The sequence below is a fragment of the Zootermopsis nevadensis genome, unplaced genomic scaffold (genome assembly GCF_977971745.1).
Source record: "Zootermopsis nevadensis isolate Lab colony 2312 unplaced genomic scaffold, Znev_1.0 Znev_ptg000001l, whole genome shotgun sequence".
Classification (NCBI taxonomy): domain Eukaryota; kingdom Metazoa; phylum Arthropoda; class Insecta; order Blattodea; family Termopsidae; genus Zootermopsis; species Zootermopsis nevadensis.
This window is the reverse complement of record NW_028259133.1, coordinates 14,560,448-14,576,493: the sequence shown is the minus strand read 5'-3', so window position 1 is coordinate 14,576,493 and position 16,046 is coordinate 14,560,448. Positions and strand designations below refer to the sequence as shown.

Here is a 16,046-nt window from a genome sequence, read left to right as displayed (position 1 = left end):
GCCTCCAAGTTTGATATATGGAAACAAAGTTAACAAATCAAAAATGCATCCATGAAGATATTTAGAGCAAGTTAAATTCTGGGAATTCTTGTAGTTCAGAATCTTTTTTTTTTCCTACCTACAATTAATAATGTAGAAGTTTTAATAAATAAACCTATGTTAATACTTCTTGTTTCAAATGAGTGTGAAATAAATTGAGGATGTTTGGGGAGAGGAAGACAACAGAATATTTTGATCTAAGAAGAAAGAATCGATAAGAGGGTGGAGACAGTTGCATAATTAGGAGAGATTCAAAATTTTGTTCTTTCCCAAATATTAAGATTACCAAATTAAGGAGAATGATATGGGTAGGCCATGCAGCATGCATTGGGAGATGATATATACGTACAACGTTTTGGTTCGATAGCCTTAAGGGAACAGAGCACCTGGAAAACCAAAGGGTAGATGGGAGGATAATATTAAAATGGGACCTAGGGAAACAAGATTGGTTGTGTGGGTTGGATTTATTAAGGTAGGGACTAGTAGCAAAGTCTTGCGGGAAATTTCTTCACTAGCTGAACATACTATCAGCTTCTCCATCAGGACTCTGCTCCGTGGAGTTAAACAAAGAACTTGTTCATGAGCCCTATTATATATCGTGCCAGCATTCCGAAATGTTGTTGTTGCCGGACCAAATCGATTTTTGTTGCTGCCTGTGTCTCTCATCCATTTCGGGTGATTTTTATAATATCTGTGCTTGTTTCCACAAGATTCTGCAGAAATAGTAAATATGAAACAAGGTAATAGCATTAGCACACAGTTTTCTGTTTTTATAACTTTCCAGAAAGTTCATATTCACCACTAAAACCATTATAAAGGGAAATGTAAAGTGTCTTTACGGAATACTGATTCAAATGTTTACAACCGAACCGTTTCTGGCAGTTAGAGTAATATATTTTGGCTTCCTTAACCCTTATATTGAAGCAGAATAGCGAACTCTCTACAAAAGAACAGAAATTTTAGTTAGGGCATAGACTCTAAGCGTTTGTGTGTAACATCAATATAGATGTGACTGCTGCAAGGGACAAAAACACTTACAAATATTTTCATATGTAGGCGTACGTTTCATGCTCTGCTCTTTGCTTTTGGTATTTTAAAAGGAGGAAAAATGTAAATATTATCCGTCCATTGGAAGTCATTATCTGGTTGTGATGTTGAAGACGGTAAACACCTCTGAAACGTCGGCCACGTTTGCCTGAGAACACCGCGCAACATTTCAGAAGACATTTATAGTTTTACTTGCCGGCGTGAGAACCTAAAATTTAACCAAGAATTTTTAACCTCGGCAGTAGATGGATATAAGTTTATCACTGAAATTATCAGAAAACACAAAAATATGCTCAGTTTCATCATGGAAACACATGAAACGAATGAAATATAAGTAACGTAATTACCAGCTATAAAATATGTTATTTGTTGTGTTCTCGTGGGTTGCATGATAATAGTTTTTATATTGAAGAAAACCTATATAATACTATTATATTTCAAAAGATAATATGTAATTTATTGAGTCATAAAGGGTTTTAATGTCACGATTATGCAAAAGCTGAGATAAAGTATAATTCATTTTTCATGATTCTGTGAATTACGGAATACTGCCTTTGTAATTGTCCATATTTATTTAATTTACACTTTTAAGTAGTGAAAGCACCCATTATACGTCCGAGTGTTTCATAAAATACATTTTTTTGAAGTATCGATTATCCATATTTATTAGTGATTGTGTAGCGATTGATGACAATATTATGTGTATTCGTAATGACGAATCGTGTGTTATTAACAGCCACAGAACTTCAAAGTGATCGTTACATATAGAAAATTGTAGCTAAGCAACGAAACAGCTGTGGACGTATGTCGCTTTATGCACAGTAAAACTGTTGTGTTTGCATAGCAACCAGATTTGAAACGGAGAAATCATTATGACTTCATATAGGGTTGATTTTGTATGAATAGAAGAACTAATAACAATCTAAACTTATTTATATTTATTATAATGTTATATAGCTTGTTAATTTCACTGGAATTATCCATATTTTTAATATAAAGATTACTAGGGCTAGTTGCTTCGTATATAATTTGGACTGTATCAAAGGAAATAAAATTGACCTAAATTTATTTTTATAGTTTTCCAGCATGTCGAAAGATTATCACGGCTAATCGGTTCAATATTATTAAAAATCTTGTGACGTCATGTTTGCTGGAATCATTTTGACCCTTCATAACTGTCGTTTGACTAAAATTCATTTGTGGGATATCAAAATGTTCGGTTAGGCAAAATTACTTAAGCTACGTAATAAATTAATTCATATATAGCTGTAACATACCACTTATATAGATTGCTTGACTTATCTTTATTTGGAAAAGGAGTAACAAAACATTGCCGAACTCTGATCGAAGAAGTGGTGCTAATTGGTGACGTTTATCCTATGTTGGCATTAACTGATGAAACTGCAACTCCATTTTTATGCTTATCTGTCTAGGGCATTGTGGGAAAGTGACACGTAGTTTTGCGTCTCTGTGTGTCGTTTGCACGTGCTGTGCTGTGTGTTTGGATATTTTTCAGTTCTTAACGGTTTATGTGCTTCGTTTTAAGTGTAATGTAATACTGTCTTGGTACGCCCAAAAGTGGGAAGTGGTACAAAGGGATGATAGATCGAATAGTGAGTATTAAATGTCGTGCTGCAAGTTTTAATTGTACTTCGTGTGATGCAAGTGTTGTGAGTCAGGTACACGCTGTACACTGAACTGCATGCCCGTGAGTGTAGCTGCTTCGGGTTAATTATGGTAAGCGAAACACGATTATATGTAATTGTTTCTGTGCACCGTATTTTTATTTCGTCAACTTTAGCAGCAGACCAGCACAATAAGGAATATCACAGTTGAGTCTTTTCCATGACTTTCTTGCGATCGAGAGGTTTCTGGTATTTTTCTGGCCTCGGAGACGACGTAATTATGATTTTATATTGTTTTACTCAGTCCGTTTCGGAAAATGGGACCTTGTAATAGTCCACAACCATTTCTTATTCCACATTCTTAGGGTTTTATTATTTAAAATCTTTCTCCCATTCGCAGCCATATAATTCAGGTAGTTCAAAATACACCGTTAAAGCAAATAAGAGCTTTACATAAATAAATACATAATAAATATAGCCAGCGCAGTGGCAGCGCGGCCTTAGGCATGGACCTTGTACGCCTGACTGCTGGGACCGTGGGTTCGAGTCCCACTCAAGGCATGGATGTTTGTCCGCGTCCTTTCTTTGTTTGTATAGGCAGAAGCCTTGCAGAGGAGTTCTACCAATGTCCAAAAAATAGATCAATCATAAAACCTCCAGGAGAGGTAAAAAACGCAGACCCTGCAAATGGGGGACAAATGCGAATGAAGAAAAAATTAATAAATATGGAACCACCGTCTACGCAACCTTTATTATTGTAGTAATACTCAGGCCATCTTCAGCCATGTCAGATGATGTTATAGTAGTACGTGGTATACGTCACGTTCGTAGCGTAGTAACCTTTTGGAGTGAAGGTCGCGTAGATGGCAGTTGTGTGTAAAATGAACTTCACATCAGATGTAGTCTTTCTAAAAACTAAGTGCTGCACACCAAGGAACAATAAATTTTATTAAACATTTCCATAACTAAACTTGTTACAGGATTGGTTAATTTCAGTGCTTTTATATCACAATAAGAAGCTCAAAGCACGCATGTCACCAGGAATGTTTGTTTTATAACCAACGCTTGTATTGAAAACATGTTCTACTATTTTACACTGATCAAGTGAATTTAAGATATTTATGTAGCCAGAAGCTGAGTTAAATATTTGTAGTTTTAATTCAAAAGATAAAAATTGTTGAACGAAAAAGCATTGTACACTTCATTACAGTAAACGATTCGTAAAAATAGACTAATACTTATAAAACACAATTCACAGATTTTGGATAACAATATATGCTGCATTCTCAGACTTCAGTTTTGATTAATCTACGCAATACTTGCACATTGCCAAAATAATTTCATAATCACTGCTTTGATTGTGGACAAACACGGTGTAGTCTGGTGGAGATTGACCGACGTTTCAGAGATACATGTTGCCTCCATCTGCACCATGACGGAGGCAGCAAGCGGCTCTGAAACGTCGGTAAACTTCTGTCAGGCTACTCAGTGCAACATCAAAGAAGACAGTCATCTTTATGCAACCGTAAATTAGACCGAGTATTAAAGTTTCTAATCAGCCCGCAATGAACTTCTTGTTTTCTAGCGAGACACAAGTTCTGGAAAGGCTGCACACCTTTGTTGTTAATTATGACGCTCGCACAAACCCTTATAGTACAGGTCACGTGATCTGCACCTTGATAACAGACCTCCATTTCCCATGTAACTCATAGTACTATCTCGAGTGGGCTTGAGGGCTTTTTTTACGAAGGAAATCTTTAACACTGATTAACCCTATACTTCTTTGGTGGGGGTAGAATACCTGCCAGCTACAGAACGCTATATATTTCAGACACATACGTATCTACTGGAGATAAACTGGTTTGGTAAGAAGGGTGAGTGGTTTTTATTGCAGCTTCATTTGAGACACGCAACGGGGAATGTACGACACCCATCGCCAGGTGTGCGCTGGTTATTACTGCTGTGTAATTTTAGATTCTAAATGTAAATATTTGCGGTAACTTATTGTGGTAATTACATAATCTTATGATGTTATTCTGGCGGTAATAATAGTGTAATGATATAACATTAGGCAAAACGGTTTATTTTGTACACGTATATGTATCCACACAACACTAGGTAAAATTGTGTCCTGATTGGCCAGAGATCATGAGAAGGAATAGCGATTGACTAACATAACATTGTATCTTGAACAAGATTGATTTCTAATCAAATTTGTGAAAACTGTACGCAACTTACATACAACTTATTTTCATTTCATCTCTGCGACACTATTGATAAAGAAAATTAAAAATTATATGCTTATTCGGCGAGAGGGTAAGCAGTGTTTTTACGTATGTAATTAATAAAACGTAATATCTTTGGAAAAGAAACAACGAGGCCATTGGTGTGGCTGTAAAGCTGTAGATTTACTGGAAGATACTGGGTTCGAATAACGGACGTATTAGCTGGCAATGGATTGTGTTGCTTTCCTCACTGTCTCATAGTGAAAGCCACAAAATTGTTCGCGACTGTTTTTCTCCAAATGGTTACGCAATCATCATATATGTTAATTTTGTGATGTGATTTGACGTTATGTAATAAATGGAGTTGGAGAAACGTAGTTAAATAACACAAGAATTAATAAATGAATTACTGCACACGTCAATCGAAATAAATATATTTCAAGCAGTTACCTATTCGTGTATATGTTTGTGCACATGCCTGCGCGCACATACGTAGTGGGCCATGCATGTATTTATATTTGAACTACTTTCAAGAGTAGCAAGTTATACGTAGCACGTGACTTTTTTTTTTTAGCTCGGTGTGCTATGTTTATGGAAGAGGAATAAGTTAGATGCCATATCGTTTGAGGCCCCAAACCGTTTCGGAATGTGGGATGCTGTGGTTCCAGCGAAAGAGATTAAACACTAAAAAGTAGCGTGAAAATTGTAGCAACACTTTGTTTTTTCTGAGTTGCTCAAAAACATTATTTATGCAGTTAAACTTAATTTCTGCAACGTTCTCCATTAGACGTGAGCGGATACAGTCCCTGCTTCGTGTTCTGTAACTTTCTGCTTTTGTTCGTTGATCTGATACTTTATCCTGTGTAACATTCCTCATGTTTTCCGAGATCCTCCGAGAGAAATGATGGCTCGTAGAATCATTTTAATTGAGTGGCTTTAATCGTGAAAGTTTCTGTACGTACGTTCATACAGATCTGCGTACATGCAGACTTGCGATCGATTCGCGGTGATTACTGCGCGTTCACAGGAGAGGAAAGGGTTGTCATTTTCATCGCCCAGCTAATTACGTTCGGCCCCATCAACTACCATTGTGGGGGAGTGTGTTTGGTGTAAACACGTGTGACCACGAGTTTTACTAAGCGACATGATTTTTAATTTGTATCTTTATCTCAGTTTCTCATTTTTTCTAGTAGTATAACTGTTTAATGAATAGACGATGCCAGGTAAGGTCCAAAGTGGCAGACGTTGCTATTTTGTGTACTCGGAACGTACCGCAGATACTAAGGCAGTGATTTGTAATATTATTCAGTTTATATTATTCACATAGGTCTATGTGGATTCATACATCATATCCACGGATCATATGTTCTGGACCAATTTTCTTCGGAATGGGGAGATATTTTCGTATTTGATATACGTTTACAAATTTTTCTTTGATATTTTCCCCTCTTATACGAAATTAAGATCATATCAGTGAAGATAAGACGGGTGAAACATTTAGTACGAATGAGTAAGATTAGAAATACACAAAAAATGCTACTCGGAAAACCTAGGGGAACTAGATATAGATGGGATAGTGTGAAGACGTAGCGATAGGGTCCAGTGGCTGACACGGTAGTCAACCATCGGGTTTTGTGAAACGCATGGTATTTGATGACTACTTGTGCGACTGTCAGCTACCACATGCAATTATTATCGATGATGACGAAGGTAAAGTAGGCGTTACCGCACATCCAGAAAGCCGTAAAACTCCCATTATAATTTCATTTTTAATTTTCGTTTTATGAAGGAGGGTTACAAAATGTCTCCTAAAGACCGGTAAGATACACTCCTAATTTCAGTAGAGACATAAACGTCAGCCATTAATTTTAAAATTTCTTAGAGAACACCATGTCACAGAATTTATATGTGAAATGATAAATGTAAGTTCATTGCGCCAAATATGCACTTCTGTGTCGACCAATCAACAGTTAAGAGCAGATAGTGAGTGAACAAGATTTAAGTAGTTCAGGACAGGATCCAGTTGGACTGATCTGAAAATGGCAGACTCTAATGTTCATTCGAGTTTCATGAATGACGAATATATTCTTGACCAGCTGTGGTACTATCATCATACGAGGAAGGGCTCTGTGAAGGGTTCAGTGTCAAACGTGTGGTACATATTACAGGGGAAGCAAAATTTGGTCAGTGGTAGTTTCCTTGATATGTGCCAGAAAGGAAATTTGAATTAAGTCTCTTGTCTTTAATAAATGGAATTTCTGAATTATTGTGACGTCTTATAGCCGTCTAAGAATGCCAGTGGGTTAAACTTCCTGTTGAGAACTTCGTCTAACCTTGAGGATTTGCACGAAAATATAAAGAGAGCCCAAAAGCCAAACCTGTCGCTGAAATCTGTTTGATGTCGAGGTAGCGAATGTTAGACGATGCAGTTTGTTACCTGTGGTTTGTAAACATTCTAGTTTTATGCCGATAAGAGTATGAAACAGTAGTATTAAGAAGAAAGAAAAAGTATGAAGTACGGTAACCGTGCTGAACTCATGCCTGTCCGAAAACGAGGCAGAAACGAGGCTACGCTGCGTTACACAAACCGCGTGATGTATAAAAGAAAGGAAAGCAAGGCGGAGTTTTCTCTCTGTCCCGGGATCATTAGCGTCCCTACTGCCCCGCTGCGGTCCCGGAAATGAAGTCGTTTTGTGGCGGGACAAAGATGGACGACCTCCAGGGACCGGAAGTAGAAACCATCCGCCTTCACGTTCCTTACCACCCCCGTATATTATATGAATGCACAGCAGAAGAGTCGCTGGCGGGGTTGACCAAACTATTACAGGATTTCTTTTCCATTATCGTATCTGACGTAGATAAAAATGTAATTTTCCTAGAATATCACGGGGAAAACAGCCTCCGTTTTCTGGTTTCCACTGAAGATGGTCAAAATATTGCAGGTTCAAATGGTAATTTTTTTTTGTAATTTGACGTTAATTTAATTACCAAGTAACTACGCAGTTAATACTGAGATTGATTTTAAAGAAATGTAGTGTGAGATTTTGAACTGAATTCATCTGGTTCGGTAGGCCCGTTCTCTTCGGTGTTCCATTAAGTTGAACTCTTTCATATATTTCACCCATCCCCTGGCAGCTTCCATTCTGACGTCTTTCGAAGCTGAGTAATGAACTGAGCCCCAGTTATCTACAAGATTTCACACCGTGATCAAATGTGGCTTTATGTACGGCTAGTCAAGTGAGATGACTACACTATTTGAATCTGTAATATAGTAAAGTGACATAAATACTACATGGATTAGTCTTAGTGCAGTTTTAAATTACATTCAAATGAAATTGAAGGCTAATTAGAAATGTTGATACTCGGTCTCATTTACGGTTATATATAGATGAGTTTTTCAGATGTTACGCCGTGTAGTCTGATATAAGTTTACCGACGTTTCAGAGGTCTCTGCTGCACCCGTCATCGTCCTGATGGAGGCAACATGTATCTCTTCAGACGACAGTCCATCTCTTGTTTGTCCGCAATTACAATAGTAAATGAATTGAACTGTTTAATTATTGTTGTTATTTACAAACAATAGTGTTGCCCCATCCTACTGCAGTTCTAGCTGTGATCCTCTCTGACATTCTCGAAATTCTGAATGGGAATGTTAATATCTTGTCTGGGTCATGCATTTCCATTAGACTTTAGATTTATCTCGTATAAAATATTCAGAGACAATTAAAGTTCGATATCCATATTTTCAGTCATTTGTTGAAATTTTATGTCATTCAATATGGGGTGAAAAATATGGTCAGCACCGATGTCTGTTCTTGTACATTTTACTTTTATTCGTATCAGAACAGAGACATGGATGAATAACCATTGCACGTTCTTTTGAAAATATAAGTTAATTTTTCTTTTGATCTAACTTGGATTTAGATGGCATATCTTATTTAATTTTCGAATGCGTAGAATTTTGGAGCATCCTCCTGGTGTGACGTCGGCTAGTAGTCGAACTAACATATGTTTAAGCACGTATGAGTGCAGTTTAATGCATCGGCTAGCAACTTCCGCACTTCCACATACAGAGACCCAGTAGAGGAATCACATGTGATGTGAAAATAGGTCTTGTACGTACACGAACAACTGGGGTGTCTGATTTGATCCATGAAATAAACTCTGGGGGTGTTTTGCGATGACCTGGTTATTATCACTGTTTAATAATCATATTAATCAAGGTATTTAGAATGGAAACAGTCATATTTTAAAACAATGTGTGTAACCGTCTGTAAACTTGCTGGTTCATGTCGTATTTGCAAAGTAATGGTGCTACGTCGACCGCTTTTTGCCACAACCGTTTCGTTTTTTTTTGTATTTTGTGCGTGAGGGATCTGGTACTCAAAAACCCCTTGAAATTCCCTTACCTTACGTTTAACATAACCATTTTTCATAATGATTTTAATCAACGTACATCGACTTTGATTAGGGCCCAGAACAATCATTTGTTGAATGTTTACAATTTTCGACAATCCTTCATGCCACTGCATTTTTTATACCCACTCCATCCGGTTGAGTTTTGTTTTGACTAAGGATTTTCTTGGAATTCAAGAGCGACAGATGCTAGTGAATACACTTTAGTTCCACTCTGTTCATTCCTTGAGTTTCTGATGCTGACTTTTTGTAGTTGGCTGCATTTTTATTCATCTGAGATTGTCTGCCAGGAGAATTTATAACGCAAGCCTGAGTACCCCCAGACTTTTGAAAAGTCAGCGCCTGTAATAGAAACATACATTTAGTGAACATAATATATTTCTATGTAACATATATTTTTATAATACTCAGTTTCAAGTAAAATTGGAAACCTTAATGTCATAGGTTGTTAATAGCATACGAAGTCTGCAGTTTGATCGACTTTTGTCAGAAAATGTGTGCTTATTCAGAATGTGTCTTCGTTACAGGCTGTGCATTCCTCACGTACTACAGTCGGGACAGCGCCGTGAACGCTCAAAACGCTCTGCATGAGAAGCACACCTTGCCAGGGGTAAGTAATTACTTTGCACGAAGCAAACAGTGATTCGGGAATCGGACGAAAGCATTTGAAGTGCTGTTATGACCTTTAAACAAATTTTCCGGACTCTGGTATAAACACAAAATGAGGATGTAAGATTTGAGGTTTTCACGGCGGTGAGTCTGAAGATTTCTGTCTTCTGGGTTGTTGTGCAGTCTGATAGAAGTTTCCCGACGTTTCTTAGGTTCTTGCTGCCTCCATCATCAGAGCGATGAATTGCAACAACCCAGAAGACAGCAATCTACAAAATGAAGAGATTTTCATCAGTATAAACATGTTTCTAGGCAACCGTACAACAAGTTTCAAGTAAATCGGCAGAAAATATAATCGTTTGAGAATGCGGAGATATTCAACAATCCTGTTGTCAGCCCGTCTATGACGACCTCTTTCAAAATGCTTGATACATAAAAAGTTATTATTACGCCTGATTGTAAACTATAAAGAAATTATGTAGTGATGATGGAGGCAGCAAGGACCTCTGAAACGTTGGCAGACTTTACCGGAGTATTCTGCGCTGCAAGCCATAAGACAGCCATCTTCGTACTCACCGGCGTGAAAACCATCAATCCTACCAGAAAACGGCTGTATTTTCTTTGATATCTTAGTTTAATGTATTACACGGTTTGTTCATAGATGAATGTCAGTACCGAATTCTACTTGATTTGATTGTTTACTTACTTTCACTTTCAAAGGCCTAGTTCCCGATTGCCCATCAATCGCAAACAGTATTAATTCCGTCTAACGCAGACGAACTGAGGGCGCCTCTTTCGACGGCCTCATCCTCATGTTGGACGAGGGTTAACTGTATGCAGTTTGGTTGAAAGTGGTGCATCTCACTTGAATATCCGACTCGTTCCTAAGCTTTTTCCACCTCTCTCATTCCACTCTTCATATTTCCATCCGCACATGCCCACATTTCGTACCTGAAAACATTAGGGCTTAAGCCTTTTCGCCAATAGTGTAACACAGATCCCAACCCAACCCTACGCCACTACTGCACTGTAAAGTAAGATTTAGTATGAAGCTCAGTCTCATAAACCAGGATTTGAAAATACTGAAGTTCGTCTCAGAGATATGAAGGCGGCCCAGACGTCATGGGAATCTTGTGTTCTCTTTCTTGTATACTCACATTTAATCTTTCTCCCCTCCCTTCGTGCAAAATGGGACAGGGAAGGGAAATGGAGTGAGACACTGTTAAAAATATGGCGACACCTTAAAGTTGATAAAGTTGTGTCAGGGGTAACGGGGGCGAAACGTTGGAATTGTTCTTTGTTTCTGCCATTGTGTTGGTAGAACAGCTAAGGGGGACTTTATAGACTAAAGGAAAGCGAAATTAAGTATCAGTAAATGAGTCTGTATGAATGATGTTTCTGTGATACTGCTGCTTTCCATCCCTTTTGAATCAGAAAGTCGGAAAATCTGGTTATTCGTTTTTTTGACAAGGCGACTGATTTTCCGAAAAAAAAACTGTTTGAATCTTACGAATGTTTGTGAATATTGGTATGCTCTTTTCTTGCAAAACTCATTTGCAGAGATAAGTTTTAAAATAAGAAGAAGAAACAGAATTATGCTATAGAGAAAATAACTGTTTGTTGTGGTTTCTTTCAAAATCTTCAGAATGCGGTAAACTTCCTTCTTTCAATTACGTATTTACCATTTTCAATTACGTATTTACCATGTGATTCGACATTTTAAAACCATTATAGCTGATGCAGTGCCATACACAACGATTTATTAATGCCCATTAGAAGAAATGAATTTTGATTTTCCATAGTTATGTTCGTATTAGTGTGAAGTAAAGCCATAAATTCCTGAAAAAATATATAACGCCATTGGAAAAATTAATTTGCTCACGTTCCATGTAAGTGACGCGTGTAAAAGCTTCCCTTATAAACACACGTGACGGCTCATTTACGTGACAGTATATCTGGTGGACCCATATATATTCGTGAATGGAGATTTAGACTCAGTTTGTGGATGAATGTAAGTAATAAAGTCGCGAATAGTACCTGAAATATATTTATTCCCACCTCCATATTCAGGGCTTAATTTGTTGGCAGTATGTTCATCCAGAATGTTCACCAGAATAGTTTAAAGCGCAAGAACCAAAAAAAAATCCCGCCATATGCGACCTTTTCTAATATCTATAAGTACTCTTGCTTAATTTTTACACTAACAGTGGTTCTTTATTTTTACGTCTGTGATTTGATTATGGTACACGACAATGAGGCTCCCTTTGCATGGCCGGTTTTGTAATCTCTTACATTTTAATGACTGTTCAAATCCTCCAGTACATGCAAACGTCTGTTAAACGATAATCTAAAGACGCATTCCTAATAGACATTTATGTCAAGATAAATGCAATTTGGTGTTAGGAAACGGTCAAATTATAACGTAATTAAAATCTTAACGTTTGCCATTCACATATCCCGGATTGAATTATAATTGGAAGCAAAGCGCCAGAGAATAATGCCGTGCGAATGCTGACGGCCGAGAGGCAGCGTGCTTGCTATATTTAGGTCCAAACGGACGGGTTTATAAATAACGTCTGAACTCATGCACCCACATGCTCCTTAACACAAAACAGATAGATTCCTCTTCGTCTTCAAGCTCTGTTTTGCTAACCTGGTTATAAGGGTCAAGATTCCATAAAGAGCTGTAACGATCACACATACGCTGTTCCTTAAACACCAGTAACGTTTTGTAGGATTTGAGGTTTTCACGGCGGCGAGTACGAAGATGACTGTATTCTGTAACATTTTGACAGATAAAATTGCTGTCTTTATTTATAAGCTACGTTTTCAGGATACGTGAGATATTTTCACCACCGAGAGCGGAAATAATAGGAGGATGGAAACAACCGGACGATGAATACTTTTGCTATTTATGGTCTTCCGGAGCAATTATTACGGTGATCAAGTAGCTAGGGATGACATGGACGGGGCATGATGCACACATTATATCAGTTACACGAAAATGTAATCGGTAATATTGAAATATAATCTTAAAGGTTAGGAAATATGACCAATTGAGAAACTGTACTATATGTTTAAGACACAGTTTGCTTCATGGAGTTAGTTAGTAAGTAGGCCTAATGCCCACAGTATTTTGTTTAAACAGATTTGTGTAAGGATAATCATCATTATAATTCATATAAAATCTTCTCGGGTGACAAGCCGCGTCAAAATGGAATGGTAGTCCAACGTTTCAGAGACGCTGTCCTCGATTTAATCTTCACGCGGCTCGTCGCCGAGAAAGCCTCAAGTCTTACGTCATTCTAATCGTTTCCAGACCCTTCAAGTGTGAACTAACGATTTCGCTCCGTAGTCGAATAGAACACCCTGCTTAATGTCGATAGTTGCCTGTAATGATGACGACTGAAGGTGTCAACGTGTATATTTACTCCTTGATATTGCGGCAACTTGTCCGCATCTCCTGCTATGCATGCGGTATAAACAGTGTTATATAGAGGTTGCCAGCGATTTCTATCCCTCGATCGAATACCTCATATTTGTTTGGTAAAGGGCAAACAATGTAAGATTTAAGTGAAATATTGGTGTTGGGCTTCTGGGTTGTGATGTCGTGTGGACCACCATCTTATCGGAGAATGGTACTGTTTTCATCTTTAACCCTGTAACTTGAAAAATGTATAAGACTGTGACATTTTATTTCTCGTCTCCATGGTATACGCTTCTTATCATAAATCAAGTAGCTGAGTTTGCTCCGATATTTTACGAGCACGACAGTTTGTACAAATATCGATATACATCGTTTGGCTTGTAAGCACGTATTTGCTACCTTAGTGGAAAAATATATTAGAGTGCCCTATTATATGTTTAACTCATGCTTTCCAGCGAAATGTCGCTTTCAGTCCGCAATGAAATTGAAACATTTTTATCCGTTTATTCAGTAATAGAGCATAAAAGTGATTCGCATTTTAGTTCCGTCTTACGTCTTTCCCATCTCAAGCTGAAGTACAAAGTGTAACAATAATTTATCCGCCGATAGTTTCTGATACTGCATCAATCACAAGTTTTCTGTTCATTTTTTATTATTTTCTTTATTCACAGTCAGAATTCATGGGTTCCATTTCTCATCTCTTATTCCATCTTTTTGCCTCTCGCTTTTCCTCAATCTTTTTTGCCTTATTACAGTTAGATTTAATATTTCGTCCTGGGGGGAGCGATATGTCTCGAATGTTGACACATTCTGAATGCCTATAACAACAGATCGAGACGAACGCAAGATCTAGGTTAGTCTGCGCTTTATCCCACTTCTCACTTACAAACGACTTCGTGGTTGCAGATAAAAGGAGATTTTGGACGTTTTCTCAGGTCTCATCTTAAAAATAAAATGGAATTTTACTCTTTGACTATTTGCCTTCAAGATTATAATTGTGATATTAAATGATGCTTTATAGATTAATATGAAAATGCATAAGCCTGCTCAAAAGTAATATATTGTCGTTTAAAAGATGACGCCTCGCTGAAGATGTTTATGATGTTAATTTTTTAAAAATGGGTCTGCAGTGACCGCGCGGTCTGAAGCACGGGCCTTGTGCCGCTTGGTCGCTGGGACCGTGGGTTCTAATCCCACTCAAGCCATGGATGTCTGTCCGCTTTTTTCTCTGTTGTGCTGTCGTGTGTACAGGTAGAGGCCTTGCGACGGGCCGATCCCCCGTCCTAGGAGTCCAATGAATGTCTATAGATGAAGTAAACGAAACGTTGGGACCCGCAGTGCTCAGGAACTTGAATAACGGATCGTTCCCAGTATCCCAGTATTTTTTAAAAATAATTAATCTGTCAGTAATAATATAACATTGATTGTCGGCCACACTTGACTGAACGAGTGTGCTGAATAAAACAAAGATGAGCCTCGAGATGCCGTGAGCCACGACCCTGGAAACCCAACGCCGGCATTGCGCTCACCGAAACGGATCCAACGTAACGCAGCCAAATGTAACCCTACCTCACCTAACCTAACCTCACGCAACTTAAGCTATACGATATTTTCTGCCAAGAAATGCAAGGGCTGTCATCTCGATGCCGACGCCGAATACAACACAAATTAGCGTTAGGTTTCCATAAGACACGGCGCTGGCAAACCGACACCGAGCGTTCAAACGCCTGTCGTCCATATGCTGTCTCAAAATTCTTAGTTAAGCGAAGAGGGTCCTTGGGATACCACACGGCACCAAACTTCTAGACTGACGCCAAGCTTCATAACTTCTATCTTTCTGATGCCGAATAAAGATTTCCGGTTAAGCGAAAAAGAGTCTCATGACGCCATACGACAGACTGCTGGCAAACTGATCGCGTATTTCGCAACGAGTGTCGCCGCGACGTCGACAAAAGATTTTGAATCAAGCTAAGACGAGCATCGGAATGACAGACGACACGCCTGTAACAACCAGACGCCGAGATTCGTGACGTCTGTTGTTCGAACGCCGAAATTTATTCCATATAAAGCGAAGACTAGCTTCGGGAGGCCATACGACACGACGCTAGGCACCGAAAGTTGTGAGGTAGTTAGTTTTCATCATTTTATTTCGCAAACTATCCAAACTAACCCAACTTTATCCAGCGTAACCCAACACCCCCCAAAAATAAATAAATAAACCGACATCTCGGAATCTTACCCAGCCTGGCTGAACTTTGTGTATATATTTTTTTAGAATTCAACAAATTTATGGTTCGAGAAACCTGAGTGGGAAAAACTAGGCCAGCTGATATTTATTTATTTTCCTACAAAAGGAATGAGTAAATTCCTGACGAATATCTTTGAAAGTAGTTAGTGCAGATGACACTGTAAAGATAAACGTTCTTAAGTTTAGGGATTATTTTTCGTATGATATTTGAGGGCTCTCCTAGAGACGTTAGTTGTTTGGTGTCAGTGACCTTTGCACGGGTAGTTATCTGGATGGGTGATTACGTCATCACAGAGAATTACTTCTGCGTAGGTAACAATGGTGACCAAATCACATGTCTGCATTAAGTCTGAAAGCTGAACGGTCATTTATGCTCTTACGTAAAGTGGTCGTAAAAACTGCTAGATCGA

The 16,046-nt window shown here is 38.2% G+C and overlaps 1 protein-coding gene across 3 annotated transcripts in view; it reads left to right on the top strand.

Annotated features, from left to right (window-relative positions):
* The window catches only part of LOC110829673 (CUGBP Elav-like family member 3), a 443,424-nt gene that overhangs the window by 98,208 nt on the left and 329,170 nt on the right, over positions 1–16,046 (top strand). For all 3 annotated transcript variants that reach the window (XR_002543036.2, XM_087343518.1, XM_087343515.1), the window contains exon 2: positions 9,880–9,962. Coding sequence is in view for 2 of the 3 variants with exons in the window: in XM_087343518.1 (XP_087199644.1) it covers positions 9,880–9,962 (83 nt within the window). In the remaining variant the exon portion in view is untranslated. The remainder of the gene's footprint in view (positions 1–9,879; positions 9,963–16,046) is intronic.